The following is a 21440-nucleotide window of genomic DNA, read 5'->3' on the forward strand; positions in this document are numbered from 1 at the left end:
TGTGATTTCCTCCATTTCACTGCATAATTTATTTCAAACAAGAAGCTCAGACTCCTTAAGAATAACATTTCTATAATTTCTGGTGACATATTATTATTAAAAGAACTAGGAGGACTCATTTGTTAAAAATAGAATGAAGATGATGCCCAAGCTTAGTTCCATGAAAGGAGTTTTTAGTGAAGAGAAATGGAGAAGAGAGATTTTTCACAAAGATGTGCAAACTTTGCATTAAGTAATTAATTCAGGCAATTGCTCATTAATTAATTAATTCAGGTTACCTTTGTTGTAGACATTGGTGGGCAGCTGCACGTTACTGATAGATGTATTCACCCACAGATTGTTGAAGTGTTCATTGAGATCCAGAATAAATTCATCCCCAAGTTCTACATAATTGCCATTCTCATCTTTCTCATTGATGAGGACTGAGTTGTAATAATTAAACTAGAGATGAAAGGAAATAAGAAAAATTGAGAGGCCCAGACATAGGAAGAAATCCAGTATGAAAGAGGAAAAGGGAGAGAAATTATTTAGGACAGAGGATTCAAAGATGAAAGATCCTGAGGCTATGTTTACATATACAAAATGAAGTGGACAATTAACACCAAGTGATTAATGGACATTTATATTTATGTATTTCTTATACCATTTATAGTTATATTTATTATTAAATTACTCAGGAGTGTAACAAATGAAATTATTTAAAGGGGGAATGCAGAAAGGGAAGTGAGTCAATAGGAAAGGATTTTGGCTTGAATTACCAGATGACCTCAATTTTCCACTTTGCTTAATATATGTAGACACAGTCAGAGACAGAAATAAAGAGTCAGACACATTTCAGGGAGAGATATACAGACCTTTAAAGATAAAGAGTACATCAGTACTACCAGTTACTCATCAACTGACATGGCTCACTTTTCCCTTTTTAAGAAATAGAGCTTATTCTATCTGGGAATGACCTAAATGTGCTGCCTCAAATAGGACAATGGCCACAAACCCTTAACTGATTAAAAAAAAAAAAAAACCAGACCCCAGTTCTTTTTCCTTCTTATTCCCCTACCCACTAGACACTGTCATCAGAGGGAGCTCAAAGTGCTCCCCGTTAGAAGATTATAGCCTCAGTCAGGGTTGAATTTAGATATTTCTGAGACTACTTTTTTCCCCCAGCACTTAGCCTTGGTATTCCTGGGATTTGGGCCCTTAGCACTCCTTCTTACATCCCTAACCTAGAGCCAAAGTATGTAGGGTTATACCTTTCAAAATTACTTAAATTGGAATAATGCAGGTTCAGGAAAAACCTTGTAGACAAAATCCCTGACAAAAATATATTTAGAAATCATTCTATATCTATACCTATGACCTTGGTAGAGTTATTAGTTATATCTTTGGATACAGAGGGGACAATGAGGACCCAGCAGCACATGAGATTTGGAGCTCTGCTCTCCAACTCTCCAGACACCCCCAATTTGCATCTTACAGAAATGGGGGACTTACCACCAGGGAAGCGTTGTATTCATGGTTGAGGTCAGCTTCCTCAGCTGCTTCTACAAGTCTCTAAAGCACACAAAGACACAATATATGGAGATAATGAATTGGTGTTTAGACAAACTCTTACATTATTGGTTATAATTCCACTGTGTTCTGACTTGGTCATGGAGGAATAGTCAAGAAGGATGTTCATAGGCTGACATTGTTCAGAGGAAGGATATTGATAAAGAAACTCATATAATGCTTGGCTTAGCTTGTAGACCTAGTGAATATGATTGTTATATTCAAGTCTTTAAAAAGCTGTTGTAAAAGAGGGATTTGTTTTGTTCTGCTTGGTCCCAGAAGGCAGAATGAGGAATAGGAAACAAGCATTTATTTAATGCTTACTATATGCTAGTCACGGTGCCAAACACTCTACAAATATTATCTCATTCTATCCTCATACAACCTTGGGAAGTAGACACTATTATCATCTCATTTTATAATTAAAGACACTGAGGAAAAAAAAAAAGATCAAGTGACTTGCTCAGAGTCATACAGCTTTTAAGTGTCTGAAGCTGGATTTGAATGCAGGTCTTCTTGACTCTAGGTCTAGCACTTTGTTCACAGAGCTACTTTGCTGCCTTTTAATATATGAGGATTTTTTTTCTTTATAATTGATCAATTTGTTGAGGGTGAGCAGTGGGGAAAGAGGAAGAAGAGATAACAAATGCTTAAAAAATGAAGAAACAAAAAAACAGAAAAAAATGCAAGTCAAATGACTTCATACTAAAGAATCGATAGATCAAAGAATAAATCACAAAAACAGTGGATAATTTCATTAAAGAGAATAACAATAATGAGACAATATGCTAAAATTTGGGGGATACAGTCAAAGCAGTTCTTAGGGGGGAAATTTATTTCTCTAGATACTTTCTTCAATAAAAGAGAAAAAAGAACAAATCAATGAATTGGGTATACTGCTAAAAAAAATCACAAACCAACAATAGGAAAACCTGCAATTTGAAAAATCTCAATTAAATACCAAAATAAAAATTCTGATAATTGAGAAAGAAGTTAACAAAAATTGAAAACCCCCGTTTGCATTATTAAATCAAGAGTAGTTTAAAAAGAAACAACAATTAACAAAGAGAAAAACTATTAGCTAATTTGATTTACAAAAAAAGAAAACCAGATGACCAGATTCAAAAATAAAAAATAATGAATTTAAAACAAATGAAAAATTAAAGAAATGATTAGAAATTACTTTCTTCAATTATATGCCAACAACTTAATTGAAATAGATGAATATTTACAAAAGTATTAAGTGCATAGATTAACGGAAAGGGAAAAAGATAATTTTAATAACTCACTCTAGGTTTTCTGATCTCTTTGGGGTACAGATCTAGTAAGTATGCAATTTTATAGCACTTTGGGCATAATTCCAACTTGCTTTCTGGAATGGTTGGATCATTTCATAACTCAACAACAACCAGTGCATTAGTATGCCTACTGATTCTTGATATCCCCTAGAGTCATTAGTTTCCACTTGCCCAATTCCAATTTTTAAGGAATTATTTTCTTCAATTAGCTTTAGTAGTCCAATATTCTTTTTCATTATTATAGCTTTTTATTTACAAGATATATGCATGGGTAATGTTTCAGCATTGACAACTGCAAAACCTTTTTTCCAATTTTTCCCATCCTTCCCCCCACTTACTTCCAGAGATGACAGGTAGATCAATACGTGTTAAATATGTTAAAGTATATGTTAAATACAATATACGTATACATGTCCACACAGTTATTTTGCTGCACAAGAAGAATCGGACTTTGAAAAAGTGTACAACTAACCTGTGAAGGAAATCAAAAATGCAGGCAGACAAAAATAGAGGGATTGGGAATTCTATGTAATGGTTCATAGTCATCTCCTAGAGTTCTTTCCCTGGATGTAGCTGGCAGTTCATTACTGCTCCATTGGAACTGATTTGGTTCATCTCATTGCTGGTCCATGAGAATTGATCATCATATAGTATTGTTGTTGAAGTGTATAATGATCTCTTGGTCCTGCTCATTTCACTCAGCATCAGTTCATGTAAGTCTCTCCAGATCTTTCTGAAATCATCCTGTTGGTCATTTCTTACAGAACAATAATATTCCATAGCATTCATATGCCACAATTTATTCAGCCATTCTCCAATTGATGGGCATCCATTCATTTTCCAGTTTCTGGCCACTACAAAGAGGGCTGCCACAAACATTCTTGCACATGTGGGCCTCTTTCTCTTCTTTAAAATCGGGATATAAGCCCAGTAGTAACACTGCTGGATCAAAGGGTATGCACAATTTGATAACTTTTTGAGCATAATTCCAAATCGCTCTCCAGAATGGCTGGATGTATTCACAATTCCACCAACAATGCATCAGTGTCCTTGTTTTCCTACATCCCCTTAAACATTCTGCATTATCTTTCCTTGTCATTCTAGCCAATCTGACAGGTGTGTAGTGGTATCTCAGAGTTGTCTTAATTTGCATTTTTCTGATTAATAATGACTTGGAGCATCTTTTCACATGGCTAGAAATAGTTTCAATTTCTTCTTCTGAGAATTGTCGAGTCATATCCTTTGACCATTTATCAATTGGAGAATGGCTTGATTTCTTATAAATTAGAGTTAATTCCCTATGTATTTTGGAGATGAGGCCTTTATCAGAACCTTTAATAGTCCAATATCCTTAATGAATATTGATGCAAACATTTAAAATAAATATTAGCAAATAAATTATAGCAATAAAGCACAAAATAGACTGATTACTTTGCATTTTTTTAAAACCAGGAATACAGTATTAGTTCTATATTATGAAGAGTATCAATATAAGACATCCTTTTAACATGAATAACAAAAATCATATGATTTTATCAATAGATGATGGAAAAGCCTTTGACAAGACATAAAACAAATTCCTGTTTTTAAAATAGAAACCACAGGAATACATAAATCTTTCCAAAGACGTATATGATCAATTTAATATCAGGAGCCAACATTATATGTAAATTAGAGGCCTTTCCAATAAGAATTAGATCAAGATAAAGTAACAATGAATATTATTATTTATTATTCTATACAGTGCTTGAAGATGTAGAATATCAATAAGAAAAAAAAAACAAGGAGGAACAAAAGAACAATAATCTCAATAGAAAAAAATGTAAAAGACTCAAAAGGAAGTGATCTTTCTTCAAATGGAGGCATGGTTTGGGTATTCAAGACACATCATAAGTAAATCAGAAGAATAAGGTAGAAATTATCATTCAGGTCTAGAAATAAAGGAAGAGATTATGACTAAATAAAAGAAAGAGAAGAACACATAAGAAAAAAAGAACAATTTTGGTTACATAAAATTGAAAACTTTTTTTGTACAAACAAAACCAGTGAAGTTAAAATTAGAGGGAAAATACTGGGGGAAAAATCTTTGTACCAAATTTCATTGATAAAAGTATCATTTCCCGCAAATTAAGACAGCTCTGAGATACCACTACATACCTCTCAGATTGGCTAAGATGATGGGAAAAGACAATGATGAATGTTGGAGGGAATATGGGGAAATTGGGACACTGATGCATTGTTGGTGGAGTTGTGAATGGATCCAACCATTCTGGAGAGCAATTTGGAACTGTGCTCAAAAAGTTATCAAACTGTGCATACCCTTTGATCCAGCAGTGTTTCTACTGGGTTTATATCCCAAAGAAATACTAAAGAAGGGAAAAGGACCTACATGTGCAAAAATGCTTGTGGCAGCCCTTTTCATAGTGGCTAGAAATTGGAAATTGAATGGATGCCCATCAATTGAAGAATGGTTGAGCAAATTGTGGTATATGAATATTATAAAATATTATTGTTCTGTAGGAAATGACCAACAGGATGATTTCAGAGAGGCCTAGAGAGACTTACACGAACTGATGCTAAGTGAAATGAACAGGACCAGGAGATCATTATACACTTCAACAACAATTTTATATGAGGATCAATTCTAATGGACATAGTTATCTTCAACAATGAGAAGATCCAAATTAGGTCCCATTGATCAGTAATGAACAGAACCAGCTACACCCAGTGAAAGAATACTGGAAATGAGTGTGGACCACAACATAACATTTACACTTTTTCTGTTATTGTTTGCTTGCATTTTTGTTTTTCTTCCAGGTTATTTTTACCTTTTTTCTAAATCCGATTTTTTTTTTTTTTTTGGTGTATGTGTAGCAAGACAACTGTATAAATAGGTATATGTATATCGTATTTAACATATACTTTAACATATTTAACATGTATTAGACTACCTGCCATCTAAGGGAGGGAATGGAGGGAAGAAGGGGAAAAGTTGGAACAGAAGTTTTCACAAGGATCAATGTTGAAAAATTACCCATGCATATGTTTTGTCAATAAAAAGCTATAATTTTAAAAATAAATTTTAAAAAGTGTCATTTTCAAGATATCTAAGGAATTGTTTCAATTTTATTGGAATAAGATCTGTTTCTGAAGTGATAAATAGCTAAAGAATATGAATAACCAATTCTCAAAGGAAGACACCCAAGCTATCCACAATCATGTAAAAAAAAAAAAAAAGCTCCAAATCACCATTAATTAGAGAAATGCAAATTAAAGCAATTCTACTTTATATTTGTCATTTTGGGCAAATATGACTAAAAGGGAAAATGGCAATTGTAGGAGGAATTATGGGAAAAGATGCTCAATAATGCATTATTTGTTGGTAGAGTTGCAAATTACTTTGGCTATTCTGGAAAGCAATTTGGAACTATTCCCTCCAAATTACTAAATTATTCATACTCTTTGATCCAGAAGTACTACTACTAAATCTATACTTCAAAGAGATTAAAGAAATAGTGAAAGAATCTATATATATGTGTGTGTGTGTATATATGTGTGTGTGTATGTGTGTGTGTGTGTGTGTGTGTGTGTGTATATGTATATATATTTATAGCAGCTCTTTTTATGATGGCAAGGAACTAGAAATCATGGAGGTACCTATTACCTGAAAAGTGGGAATTGGCTGCTCATTGGCTCAATAGCAAGAGTGTTAGAAGTTAGGAAGACTTGAGCTAACGTGGAATCTTAGACATTCATTATTTGTGAGACTGAATTATTTAATCTTTCTTAGCCTCTCTTTCCCTCATCTGTAAAATGGAGATAATAACACCTGACTTACAGGATTGTTGTGAGGATCAAATGAAATAACATATGTAAAGTGGTTTGTAAATCTTAAAACACTATATAAATGCTAATGATTTAAAAATTATCATATAAAAATCTATTGTTTTAAGAAATGACAAAAGGAATTATTTTGAGAAAACTGGAAAGACTTGCATCAAATTAATGACGACGCATAGGGGACTAATGATAATTATGGTATCTTACCTCCTAACACAGAGGTGATGAATACAGAATGAAATTGATATGTTTGGATATGGCTAATGTGGGGGTTTATTTGGCTTAATTATGTAATATTTTTTATGGAAGGGTTTTGATTTTCTTCCTCTTCTTAAGGACAGGGGAGGTGGAGAAGAGAGGAAATGCTTGATAATTGAAAAATAAAATAAAATTAATGATAAAAACAAATATGGCTCAGACCACAGCTCAGAAAGAACAGCACAGTCTAGAGAAAGTCAACTGGGAATAAGAAGTCATGCTTGGAACATTCCAAGAAGTAATTAGTTATTTATCTTGTAACCTAGGGAGAAATTTCCATTCTTCTCTCTCCCCTTTTGAAAATAGGAGAAAGAAACAATATTGAATGAGCCCCTGAATTTATTAGTTGGATTTATTAGTTGGATAAAAGTACTTACTTTCAGGTTAATTCCTGAAATTCCTCTACGAGAAATATGGCTTTGAGATTGGTAACATTAGCCATTCAAGACCTTGTGACGTCTTCCTTGTGGGAACTCCCTCCACCAAAATAGCCCTACAGAATTATCTTAGAGTTTTACTGATATTGTTAACAATAGAGAGCGTTTCATAGTGCTTTAAGGTTTGAAAAGCACTTTACAAATTTATTTACAAATTCACAATGATCCTGGAAGGTCGATACTATTATTATCCCCATTTAAGTGACTGATTCATAGTATCATAGTTATCACAGCAATGGTACAGAGGTAGAATTTGAACCCAGGACCACTCTCAAGTCTAGCCTGTTGCCCAATATACACAAAGCCTCTCTAAGAGAAGTAATACAGTAATATAGTGACTCCACTTTAGGCTAGTGTGAAAGTGAATGATTATAGGTAAGATTTTGAAAATGTGACAGAGGTTCAAATGGAGAAGAGAATTTCAAATTTTGCTTGCTTTTTAATTTCATATGGAGCTGACCTTATTTTCAAACACTGGAGGAATATGATCTTATTATTGATCTTGGTGCAGGATGTATGTCTCTTGGGCTCTTTCTGTCAGGTCATTTTTTTCTGAATGCCTTCATGTTGGCACTGAGTCATGCACTATTGTTTATCCATATTTCTCCTATATTTAACTATTGTCTGTCCACTGCTCACTTGTTTCACTTCTATTTGTCTTATACTGTCTTATTCCACCTTGAGGGGAGAGGCTATGTCTACGTGATTTAGTTTTTACAATACCTACCAGAGGGCCAGGGAGACACTTAAGTGAATATGGTGCATTTGGAAGCTCTGAGAGCCCAAGGGGATTTACAGCTCTTATGCATCTTGACTGATTTGGTTTGAAGATAAAGTCATAAACATAGCTCTTGAAAACCGCCACCCTCCTCCAACCTCCACTCTCCTCAAACACTTGGGAGGTCATAAAAGGAAAGAGTTTTTGGTGAAAAAGATATTTTTTCTTTCTTTTTTTCTCTTTCCTTCCTCCCTTCCTACCTTCTTCTTTTCCTTCCTTCCTTCCTCCCTCCCTCCCTCCTTTTTTCTTTCTTTCTTTCTTTCTCTTTTTTAAACAAATTTTTGGTTACTTTACATTCATTTATTAATTTATCCAATAATCATCTATTGTATCTCATAGACCCTGAATGTGAGCTGATACCATTGGAAACCTTGGTGATAGAACAGGATAAACTTACAATACCTGTAGTAATTATTTTCTCATCTATATCTCAAAGAACTATTTTTCTGAGATATGAAAAGAATAGAGGGAAAAAAAAGCTAGGGAGAACTAAGGGTTTGCTAGCAGATCCTGTACTTGCTGATTATATTTGAGACAGTAATGGTAGGGACAAGACGAGGAGGAGGATGGGGCTGAAGGCATAGGAGACAGAAATTTCCAGCCAAATGTTAGTATTACCTTCACAGCCTCTACTTTCCTTCGCAGCATGCTTTCCATCTCCTCAGAGAACTTCTTCACAAGCTCTAAGCCATCCACCTCCTTAATCTTCAGACTGGACTCCACATCTTTGTACTTCTATCCAGAGGAAAGTCAAGAAGATGGTTGGAAATCAAGAATTCTTATGACAGATGGTGACACAATGTATAGAGTGATGGTCCTGAAGTCCAGAAGACTTGAGTCATCTCAGTTTTCTCAACTGGGGCTAGATAACATTTACTTTGCAGGGTTGTTGTCAGGATCAAATAAGATTTTTTTTTTAAAAGCACTTACCCTGGAACAGTAGTAGGCAATATATAAAATATATGCTTACTCTCAGTCATCACCATTCTATGGTTTTTTGGAAAACTGTCCTAATTGGGGATGTCTGGGCTCCAACTGGAAGCACCCACCTTGGTGACTAAGATTTAGATGTGCTCCCTAATTATTTTTCAGATTCTAGCAGTACAAAACCCTAAATTTAGCACTTAATTATATACATGCTATCCCTTACACTTGGAAGAAACTCTCCTCTCACTTTTGATCTGTAAAGTCCTCTTCCTTTCAGGTCTAAATCACACACTACCTCCTCCATGACCAAATTGGTTGGGCTATTTTTTCTGGTTTTATCCTTTGAACAATTCCTCAGGAAAGCTGAGAAGAGAGGTAAATTTAAACTAATGATTGTAGAATCATAAATTTAGAATTGTAAGAGACCTCGGAGATTAATGAATCTTGCCTGTCTCTGCATTTAATCATTCCATTTCCTCAGGCTATGTTAAATTGCAATTACGACTTTAAACACAAAAATATGGTTTAAAAAAGATTGAACCAGAATTTTTAAAAAAAGAGAAAATTACTTCTCCTGCTTCAGAGTTTTGAAAGCACTTTGTCGGAACCTCTCTTTTGCCCTTATCACATTCTATCTTGTACCATGCTCATTTGGGTTCAGCTTGCATTGATGAGTCCCCATTAGACTAAGTATACCTCAAGACCATTTTTTCATCTTTGTATCCTTAGTTCTTTGAGGTGGCATTCCAGAGAAGCTTGGAGTCAGGAAGATTTGTGTTCTAGTACTGACTCGACATTTATTAACAGGATCTATCTGGGCAATTCCATTAACCTTTCTGTGTTTCAAGGAGCACTCCAGGATTTATCTACTGTCATGATGGAGAGAGTTGATGAGATAGAAATTCTCTTTGTTTATGAAATTGCAGATCCTTTGGAGACAAATATCCCTAGTGCCCAGAACATTTAATACTTCTCTTGTCTATCATTCTTTAATTGCTTCATGTATGAAAAAAAATCTTATCTCCTAACAATGTTATAACATTCTAGAGGGCAAAGATTATCTTCTCAGTTTTTTAAGCTCTCTCACAATATACTATATTATAGGGGCAAGGATTAGACCCCTGATTTTACTGGTACAGGGAAGTCCTTAAAGAGAAACCTCATTCTATGAGGTAGATTACCACCTTTTTTTTTGTAACATAGTCTTAGAAAGTTGCCTAGTTAAGTGATTAATTGCCCAAGATTGCACAGTCAACATGTGTCAGAGGCATACTTAAATATAGGTTTTTCTGGCTGTGATTGATCATTGTTCTATCCAATATACCATGCTTTCTTTCTACATTGTACATTTTATATACAAACACACATATACACATATACACACATACATATATCTAAAGCTCAATAAACCTAAGCAAGTCAGCAAAAAAACCATGTAAAATCATTAATAACTTTAGTAAAATGGCAAGATTACAAAATAAATCCACAAAACCAACAGTATTTTAATATAGGAATATCAAAACCAATGAGAAAATAATAGAAAGAGAAGTTCCATTCAAAATAACTACAAATACACAAAATATTTGGGAGTTCACCTACAGTTACAAGGGAAAGCAACTTAAATAATTGGATAGTCAGTGCTCATAGTTGGGATTTGCCAATAATATATAAAAATTATAATATTACCTAATTAATTTCCAGATTTAATTTAGAGGCCCTAAGACGCTACAGTGTTCTAAAGTGCCTTCTGAAACTATTAAAAAAATTAAATTATGTTTATTGAAGCTTCATATGTATATAAATATATATGTGTGTTATATGTATATGTATATAAAAGATCCTTCACTTTTTTGTGTCTTAGACCTCTTTGGAAGTCTGTTAAAATTTAGGGAACCCTTCTCAGAATAAAACTGCAAAAGAAACCAATCATACTGAAATACAATTGTCAAAATATTTGAAAAAACAAATGAAGTTCACAGACCCTAGGTTAAGAAACTTTCTAGAATTTCTCATTTGAAAATAATGCTAATTTGGTTTTTGATATATTAATATTGGCTTTTGATCTTTAAAAAATGTACAGAAAAGCATCTTAGAGATCATCTAATCTAATCCCATCACTTTTATGGATAAAAAACCTGGGGCCTAGAGGTATTAATGGCACACTTAGGATCACATAGGAAGTAAAAGAGCAGGGATTCAAACATAAACACAGATTTTTCAATGTACTTTCTACAACTTTCTGCTACTTCTATTTATATTCAGTATCAGTTCTTACTGGACTGTCCAAGAATAGAAATATGATTTAATAGAGATATGTATTTCTCAGGTAAACTAGCATTGCTGTAATTTAAGAGGATACTAACTTGGACAAAACGCATTGTATGCTTCCCAACTCTCTCTCCCTACCATGTAACAAAAAGGCATCCTGAAGGTGATTTGGGTGGAAGCAATTTTGAATGTTTTAATATCAAGTGGTCCATAACCATTGACTTCTTGCCCCAGAACTGCCTCACTGAATTACTATCCAGCAGTTATCAGCAAGCTAGAGTTGGCTTAGTATCCTAGGGGATACTGCTACCTTTTGGACTCAGAATTGTTAGCACATGAAAAATCTGGCTTTTTTTTTTTTTTTTTTTTAACACTCTGCCAGGGTGACAGAGTGTTTCCTTCAAGAAGATGTATCTTTAAAATCTTTTTTTTAAATGGCTTTTTATTTTTCCAAATACATGCAAAGATAGTTTTTTTAACATTCACCTTTGTAAAACCTTGTGTTCCAAATCTTGTAAGATCTTGAAAACCTCTTTATGGAAAATCATTCTCTCTGGAACAGATTGTCATGAATATAAACTCCCGAATCACAGGTCTTGCTGCTGCCAACAAAGCTTGTTCAGGAAGGACCCTAGATTCCCAGGAAAGAGTGGGAAGGTTCCCCTGTCATGTCATGCATGTTTTTGGTGAGGGTTTTTTGTAGTATTACTTAGAGACCAAAATTTCAAGTCTAAAGCTTTAATTTCCAAACATAGACTGGTATTAAGGTTAGCCAAAGTGTAGGCTATGATCATAGACAAGTCACTTCATTCTTGGAGCCTCCAAACAACAGAAGAGTAGAGTTATAGCACCTCAGAAACCACCGAGACTAATTGGCCAAGAGTTCTACGAATTCCCCAGCCTTCATCTAGAGATACCTCTCCCATCTTGTACTCAAAAGAATAATGATTTTCAAATCTGACTATAGAATTTTGCATTTTATCCCCACTAAAAATAATCTTTTTTTTTTTTTAATCCAAGGGGGTAAAACTAGGTGATTTCTAAAGTCCTTTCTAACTCCAAAACCTAGGATCCTACCAGCTCCTGACATGCCTTGAGAGCAGAGGATGATGTCTTACCAAGGACAGGGAACAGAGCTAGTCTTGCTCATGGTGTATAGTATAAGGGGACAATGTTGTGTGTATATTTATCATGTATTTATTTATTATTTTAAAAATTTTATATTTATATTATATTAAAAACATAACATGTTATATTGTATAATACTGGCAAGTCCCAATAATAAGCCCTGACTATCAAATTATTTAAGGTTTTTTTTTTCTTTTGTATCTGGAAGAGACCTTAACTTAGCATAGCACTAAATCTGGAAATTCATTTGGCTAATATTATAATTTTTATATAATGTATCTTTTCTATAATGTATGTTCTGAAATGTAATAGGAATTTCCCTTCACCTAAATAAAAATAAGACATCCCCTACTCAAGTATGAAATTCCATAATTAGAAATTAATTATTTTGATTCAAGAGAAAGCAATAAGGATTTTTATAATATCCACAATATGTCAGGTAATGTGCTAATAACTTTACAAATATTATCTTATTTGATCCTTCCTACAACAGCACTTGCAAAGTGGGTGCTATTATTGTCTCCATTTTAAAGTTAAAGAAACTGAGACAAACAGAAGGTAAGTGGCCTATCTAAGCTCATACAGATAATAAGTGTCTGAGGTCAGATTTTTTTTTTTTTAATTTCCACAACAGCCATATTGTAAAAAGAAAATGCGAGAAAAATAAAGTTAAAAAAATGTGCTTCAATTTGCATTTAGAGTTCATCAGTTATTTCTATGGAGATGGTTAGCATTTTCTATCACGAGTTGAGGTCATATTTGAACTCAGGTCTTGATTCCAAGCCCAGTACACCACCCAGCCACCATGTGCGTCTCTTTCACTGTGGGCTCTGCAGCCCTCACTGCCTACCCCATATGCCTTGAAGCCCTATGGGATTGTTATTTGGGAAAGGCAGACTCAAGAATGTGGATCTTGAGCCTTCTCATCCTAACAACTTTCACTCACTCTTTATGTATCTACTTTCCAGCACAATATCTTCATACCCACTTGATGAACTAGTGTTACTACCTTCTTTAGCAGAAGTGATCCAGAGTATTTTGTCACCAAGGCATAGAGGTCCCCACCAAATGTATCTGCCCAGAGCTTCACCCTGCCAAGGAAGAGGGACATATTCACATTCACATAAATATACTTTGCCATCCCTGAAAGAATGACCCACTTCAAGAAAGGGGACTAAAACTTCAGCCATAGTCTGCAGACAAGGCTCATATAGAGCAGGAGGGGAATAATACCAAAGGTACAAGACAATCTATTACAAAGTCCAGGTACTGGAAAATTAGAACATAGATGGCATCTAGTTGATGGGGCTAATATTAATAATAATAATAATAATAATCTTTCATCTCCCCAGCAAAGTGTTTTCCTCACAGTAGTAATGTGAGATAAATAATATTTTTTTTAAAATATCAGACTTGTGATTATACCAGTGTAGAATGTTCCCAGGACATCTGGGTGGCTCCGTGGATAGAGTGTTGGGTGTCAGGACGATTCCTCTTCTTGAGTTCAAATCCAGGCTCAGATAGTTATCAACTCTGTGACATTGGACAAGTCACTTAAGCTTATTTGCCTGAGCTTCCTGATCTATAAAATGAGTTGAAGAGGGAACTGAAAAACTACTTCACTATCTTTGCTAAGAAAACTTCAAATGGAGTCATAAAGGATTGGAAACAATTGAACAACAATAACAATAATGGAGCATTTCCAATATGGAAACTATCAATGACAGAAATTTTGAGATTGGCAATTAAAAAAAAAACTTATAGTCTTAAACGGTTGTATCAGACATTGAGATGTTAAATGAATTGCCCAAATACCTAGGAAGTGTTCAAGCCAAGATTCTATTATAATATGATTCTTTTGTTTGGTTTTAGATTCAGAGATGAGAATGGAAGTCCGGGGAAGGAGAGAAGGAAGGAAATGGAGATAATAAGAGGACAGTGTAGATTCATGGAATGTTAGAACTGAAAGGAACTTCAGACAGACTATAGTTCAATACTCATTCAGACCTAGAGAGAACAAGTTATGGATTCACAAAATTTCAGGACTGAAAGGGGCTTCAGAGATCAATCCAGTATAACTGATACCTGAGCAAGAATGTCCACTGTAGCATATCCAGCAAGAAGCTTTGAATTCAGAGGAATGATATGGATTTTGGATTGCACAAGAAAGGAGGTCAGTAACTGAACAAGAGTTTTTTGGGAGGAGGTGAGCCTTGGATAAAAAACAGGCTCAAGAATTCCTTTAGTCAGTTTTTTTTGGGGTGGCAGAGCCAAGATGGCAGAGAGGACATATGTTTCTTTCTGACCTACAACCTTCAGATTAATTAGCGAATCCAGCCTCTGAATTAATTCAGGATGGCAGAATCCACTAATATTGGGAGTGCAACAAATTGCCAGCAGAAGATAATTTTGAAGATTGCCAGAAAAGGTCTGTTTCAATTGGGCATGGAGAGAGGTGGGCCAAGAGCAAGCAGGCCAAGCACAGATGCCAGTGTAGACAGTTGGCAATAAAAAACAAAAAACAAAAAACAAACTTATAGTCTTAAACGGTTGTATTAGACAGTGAGATGTTAAATGAATTGCCCAAATACATAGGAAGTGTTCAAGCCAAGATTCTATTATAACTATATTGCCATAGTCTGTAGACAAGGCCACCGGGGTGGTGAGGGCTCCTCTACAGGGAGGAATCTACAGTAGTGTTGGCTACTCTGCCCTGGTTGCAAGTCAGTAGATCAGCAGAAAAGTTATAAAACATCCAATACAAACACAAAAGGTAGATAGTGAACCCCAAAATGCCAGAATCTCACAGGACCTGGCCATACCCACCCAGCTCTAGAAGTCAGTCAGCGCAGCCGCTTCTACTTGTAGAGGAAGCTTGGACAATCTTCCCTGCCCTAAAAACAGATCTCAACTTAAAAAAAAAAAACAGTAAAAAAAGCAAAAAGAACCCTGACAATAGATAGTTTTTATGGTAAAAGAGAAGAACAGATTTCAAACCCTGAGGAGACTAAAAACAGATTGTCTCCAGATGAAGCCCCAAAAGGTGATATGAATTGGTCCCCACACACAAGGCTCTCTTAGAAGAAATTATAAAATATCTTAAAAGAGAGCTGGAAGAAAAATGGGGAAAGGAAATAAGAGATTTACAAGAGGGTGTAGAAAAGAAAACACAGAAATTATCTGAAGAAAATGCATTACAAAATAGACTTAGTGAAATGAAAGCATATAATTCCTTAAAAATAGAGTTGATAAAATGGAAAAAGAAAACAATTCTCTGAAACACGGAATTTGAGAAATGGAAAAAGAAAATAGCTCCTTAAAAAACAGAATTTGTGAAATGGAAAAAAAAATCCATAGTCAAAACAACTTATTTAAAAATTCAATTGGACAAATACAAAAAGAACTAACAAAAGTGAAGAAAATAATTCACTAAAAATCAAAACTGAACAAATGGAAATGAATGATTCAATGAGACATCAAGAATCAGTCAAGCAAAACCAAAATTTGAAAAAATAGAAGAAAATGTAAAATACCTACTTGGGAAAACAATTGACCTGGAAAATAGATCTAGGAGAAACAATTTAAGGATGATTGGACTTCCTGAAAACCATGATGAAAAAAAGAGCCTCGACAGTATTTTTCAGGAAATCATCAAAGAGAACTGCCCAGATGTCACAGAATCAGAAAGGCAAAATTGCCATTAAAAGAATTCATCAAACACCTCCTGAAAGACCCCAAAATCAAAACTCCAAGAAATATCATGGCTAAATTTCAGAACTATCAGACCAAGTTAAAAATATTGCAAGCAGCCAGAAAAAAACGATTCAAATACTGAGGAGCCACAATAAGGATTACCCAGGACCTAGCAGCTTTCACCTTAAAGGATCAAGGGACCTGGAATCTGATATTCCAAATGACAAAGGATCTTGGAATGCAGCCAAGAACAAACTACCCTGCTAAACTGAACATTTTCTTTCAGGGAAGAAGATGGACATTCAATGAAACAGGTGAATTCCATTTATTTCTGATGAAAAGACCAGAGCTGAATAAAATTTTGATTTCCAAATATAGAACTAAAGAGAAGCATAGAAAGTAATAAGAAAAGAACTCTGGAACTGTATCTCTGTTATGGATATACATAGATAATGCATGTATAATTTGATTTTACTATTATAATATAAAAAATAAACTAGAGGTGGAAAGGAGATTATAATAGAAAAAGGGGAGAGTGAAGATAAAATGAGGGAAATTACATTCCATGAAGAAGCAAAGAAAACCTATTTTAATTGAAGGAAAGCAGGGAGGGGGGTGAACACTGTGTGAATCTTAGTCTCATCAGATTTGGCTCAAAGAATATTAGACATATTTGGTTTCACAGAGAAACTTCTCTCACCTTATGTGAAAGTGGAAGGGGAAAGGGGAAAAGAGAAAGGATAGGCTAATAGAAGGGAAAACAGAAATAGTGGGGGACAGATATAAGAAAGAGGGAGGGGCTCTAAAGAGGGAGGGCTGCTTGAGGCAAATGGTGCTCATAAGTACTGGGGAGGAGGGAAAGGGGAAAAGGAAAGAGAAAAGTATAATTAGGAGTAAATAAAATGGTGGGAAATACAGAGCTAGTAATTTTTACTGTAAATGTGAATGGGAAGAACTCTCCCATAAAGCAGAAGCAGATAGCAGACTGGATTAAAAGTCAGAATCCTACAATATCTTGTTTACAAGAAACACATTTAAAGCATAGTGATACATACAAAGTAAAGGTAAAAGGCTGGAGCAGAATCTACTATGCTTCAGGTGAAGTAAAAAAAGCAGGGGTAGCCATCCTGATCTCAGATCAAGTAAAAGCAAAAATGATCTAATTAAAAGAGATAAGGAAGGGCACTATATCTTGCTAAAGGGTACCATAGATAATGAAGCAATATCAATACTAAACATATATGTATCAAGTGATATAGCATGTAAATTCTTAAAGGAGAAGTTAAGAGAGCTGCAAGAAGAAATAGACAGCACAGCTATAATAGTGGGAGATCTCAATTTTGATCTCTCAAAATTATATAAATCAAACTACAAAATAAATAGGAAAGAAGTTAAGGAGGTAAAAATAGAATACTAGAAAAGTGAGGTATGATAGATCTTTGGAGAAAATTGAACGGAGACAGAAAGAAGTAGACTATTTTCTCAGCAGTTCATGGAACCTATACAAAAATTGACCATATATATATTAGGACATAAAGATCTCAAAATCAAATGCAGAAAGGCAGAAATAGTAAATGCATTTTTTTTCAGATCACAGTGCAATAAAAATTGCATTCAATAGAAGACCAGGGGAAAATAAAACCAAAAAACAATTGGAAACTAAATAATCTCATCCTAAAGAATGAATGGATGAAACAGCAAATAAGAGACACAATTAATAATTTCATCCAAGAGAATGACAATAATGAGACAACATACCAAAATTTGTAGGATGCAGCCAAAGCAGTAATTAGGGGAAATTTTATATCTCTAGATACTTATTTGCATAAAATAGAGAAAGAGAAGATCAATGAATTGGGCTTGCAACTAAAATACCTAGAAAAAGAACAAATTAAAACCACCGAATCAAATAACAAACTTGAAATTCTAAAAATAAAAGGAGAGATTAATAAAATTGAAAATAAAAAACTATTAAATTAATAAATAAAACTAAGAGTTGGTTTTATAAAAAAAAATCCAACAGAATAGATAAATCTTTAATTTGATTAGAAAAAGAAAAGAGGAAAATCAAATTGTTAGTCTCAAAAATGAAAAGGGAAAACATTCCACCAAATGAAGAGCTATAATAGTTAGGAGTTATTTTGTCCAACTTTATGCCAATAAATTTGATAACCTAAGTGAAATGGAGGAATACCTATAAAAATATAGATTGCCCAGATTAACAGAAGAGGAAATAAATTACTTAAATATGAATTCTACCAAACATTTAAAGAACAATTTACTTTAATGCTATATAAACTATTTGAAAAAATAGGGAATGAAGGAGTCCTATCAAATTCCTTTTATGACACAGACATAGTACTGATACCTAAACCAGATAGGATAAAAACAAAGAAAGAAAATTATAGACCAATCTCCCCAAAGAACATCAATGAAAAAATCTTAAATAAAATATTAGCAAAAAGATTACAGAAAATCATCTCCAGGATAATATACCATGACCAAGTAGGATTTATACCAGGAATGCAGGGTGGGTTCAATATTAGAAAAATTATTAGTATAATTGAACATAATAATAACCAAATTAACAAAAACCATATGATCATCTCAATAGATGCAGAGAAAGCATTTGATAAAATCCAACACCCATTACTATTAAAAACACTATAGAGTATAGGAATAAATGGACTTTTCCTTAAAATAGTCAGTAGCATCTATTTAAAACCATCAGTAAGCATCATAGGTAATGGTGGATAAACTGGAACCATTCCCAATAAAATCAGGAGTGAAACAAGGTTGCTCACTATCACCATTATTACTCAATATTGTATTAGAAACGCTAGCCTCGGCAATAAGAGATGAAAAAGAAATTAAAGGAATTAGAGTAGGTAATAAGGAAATCAAATTATCACTCTTTGCAGATGATATGATGGTACACTTATAAAAGGCCAGAGAATCTACTAAAAAGCTATTGGAAATAATCCACAACTTTAACAAAGTTGCAGGATGCAAAATAAATCCATATAAATCATCAGCATTTTTATATGTCACTTTCAAAATCCAACAGCAAGAGATACAAAGAAAAATTCCATTTAAAAATAATTGTCTATCGTATAGAATATTTGGGAACCTATCTGCCAAGGGAAAGTCAGGAACTATATGAGTAAAACTACAAAACAGTTTCCACACAAATAAAATCACATCTAAACAATTGGAAAAATATTAAGTGCTCTTGGATAGATCAAGCAAATATAATAAAGATGACAATACTACCTAAACTAATCTATTTATTTAGTACTATACCTATCAGACTCCTAAGAAACTATTTCAATGACCTAGAAAAAATAACAATAAAATTCATCTGGAAGAACAAAAGGTCAAGAATTTCAAGAGAACTAATGAAAAACAAAACAAATGAAGGTGGCCTCACTGTACCTGATCTACAACTATATTATAAAGCAGTGGTCACCAAAAACATTTGGTACTGGCTAAGAAATAGACTAGTTGGTAAGTGAAATAGATTAGGGTCACAGGACAAAATAGCCAATGACTATCACAATCTAGTATTTGACAAACCCAAAGACCCCAGCTTTTGGGATAAGAATTCATTATTTGACAAAAATTGCTGGGAAAATTGGAAAGTAGTATGGCAGAAGCTAGGCATTGAACCATACTTAACACCATAAACCAAGACAAGATCAAAATGGGTTCATGATCTAGGCATAAAGAACGAGATTATAAATAAATTAGAAGAACATAGGATCGTTTACCTCTCAGACCTGTGGAGGAGAAAAGAATTTGTGATTAAAGAAGTACTAGAGGTCATTATTGATCACAAAATAGAAAATTTCGATTATATTAAGTTAAAAAGCTTTTGTACAAATAAAACTAATGTGGACAGGATTAGAAGGGAAGCAATAAACTAGGAAAACATTTTTTATAGCTAAAAGTTCTGATAAAGGCCTTATCTCCAAAAGAGAATTGACTCTAATTTATAAGAAATCAAGTCATTCTCCAATTGATAAATGATCAAAGGATATGAACAGACAATTTTTGGATGAGGAAATGGAAACTATTTCTAATCATATGAAAAGGTGCTCCAAATGATTATTGATCAGAGAACTGCAAAGTAAAGCAACTCTGAAATAGCACTATACACCTGTCAGATTGGCTAAGATGACAGGAAAAGATAATGACGAATGTTGGAGGGGATATGGGAAAACTGGGACACTGATGCATTATTGGTGGAGTTGTGAATGGATCCAACCACTCTGGAGAGCAATTTGGAACTATACTCAAAAAGTCATCAAACTGTGCATACCCTTTGATCCAGCAGTGTTACTACTGGGCATATATCCCAAAGAGATATTTAAAAAGGGAAAGAGACTCATATATGCAAAAATGTTTGTGGCAGCCCTTTTTGTAGTGGCAAGAAACTGGAAATTGAGTGGAAGCCCAACAATTGGAGAATAGCTGAATAAATTATAGTATATGAATGTTATGGAATATTATTGTTCTATAAGAAATGACCAGCAGGATGAATATAGAGAGGCTTGGAGAGACATACATGAATTGATGCTAAGTGAAATGAGCAGAACCAGGAGATCATTATATACTTCAAAAACAATACTATATGATGATCAATTCTGATGGACGTGTCTCTCTTCAACAATGAGAGGATCCAAATCAGTTCCAATTGATCTGTAATGGACAGAAGTAGCTACACCCAGAGAAAGAACACTGGGAAATGAGTATGGACCACAACAAACATTTACACTCTTTCTGTTATTGTTTGCTTGTATTTTTGTTTTTTCTTCTCAGGTTATTTTTACCTTCTTTCTAAATCTGATCTTTCTTGTGCAACAAGATAACTGTATAAAAATGTATACATATATTGTATTTAACATATACTTTAATATATTTAACATGTATGGGACTACCTGACATTTAGGAGAGGGGATGGAGGGAAGGAGGGGAAAAGTTCAAACAGAAGTTTTTGCAAGGGTCAATGTTGAAAAATTATTCCTGCATATGTTTTGTGTATAAAAAGCTATAATAAAAAATTCACATAAAAAAAGAAAAGAAAAAGAAATAGAACAAGCTATTAATCAAATCCCTAAAAAATCTCTAAGGCCAGATGGATTTATATGTGAATTCTACCAAACATTTAAAGAACAATTAACTTCAATACTATATAAACTATTTGAAAAAATAGGGAAAGAAAGACTCCTATCAAATTCTTTTTATGACACAGACATGGTATTG

General features: G+C 33.9%; 1 protein-coding gene across 1 annotated transcript in view; it reads right to left on the reverse strand.

Moving 5' to 3' along the window:
• CACNA2D4 (calcium voltage-gated channel auxiliary subunit alpha2delta 4) overlaps positions 1-13593 on the reverse strand; it is a 160362-nt gene extending 146769 nt beyond the window's left edge. Inside the window, exons 1-4 of the mRNA XM_051962435.1 lie at positions 13492-13593; positions 8778-8894; positions 1492-1551; positions 279-441 (exon numbers count right to left, since the gene is read on the reverse strand). Coding sequence (XP_051818395.1) covers positions 279-441; positions 1492-1551; positions 8778-8894; positions 13492-13593 — 442 coding nt within the window. The remainder of the gene's footprint in view (positions 1-278; positions 442-1491; positions 1552-8777; positions 8895-13491) is intronic.
• Between the last annotated feature and the right edge of the window lie 7847 nt (positions 13594-21440).

Source organism: Antechinus flavipes, chromosome 5, assembly GCF_016432865.1.
Source record: "Antechinus flavipes isolate AdamAnt ecotype Samford, QLD, Australia chromosome 5, AdamAnt_v2, whole genome shotgun sequence".
NCBI lineage: Eukaryota > Metazoa > Chordata > Mammalia > Dasyuromorphia > Dasyuridae > Antechinus > Antechinus flavipes.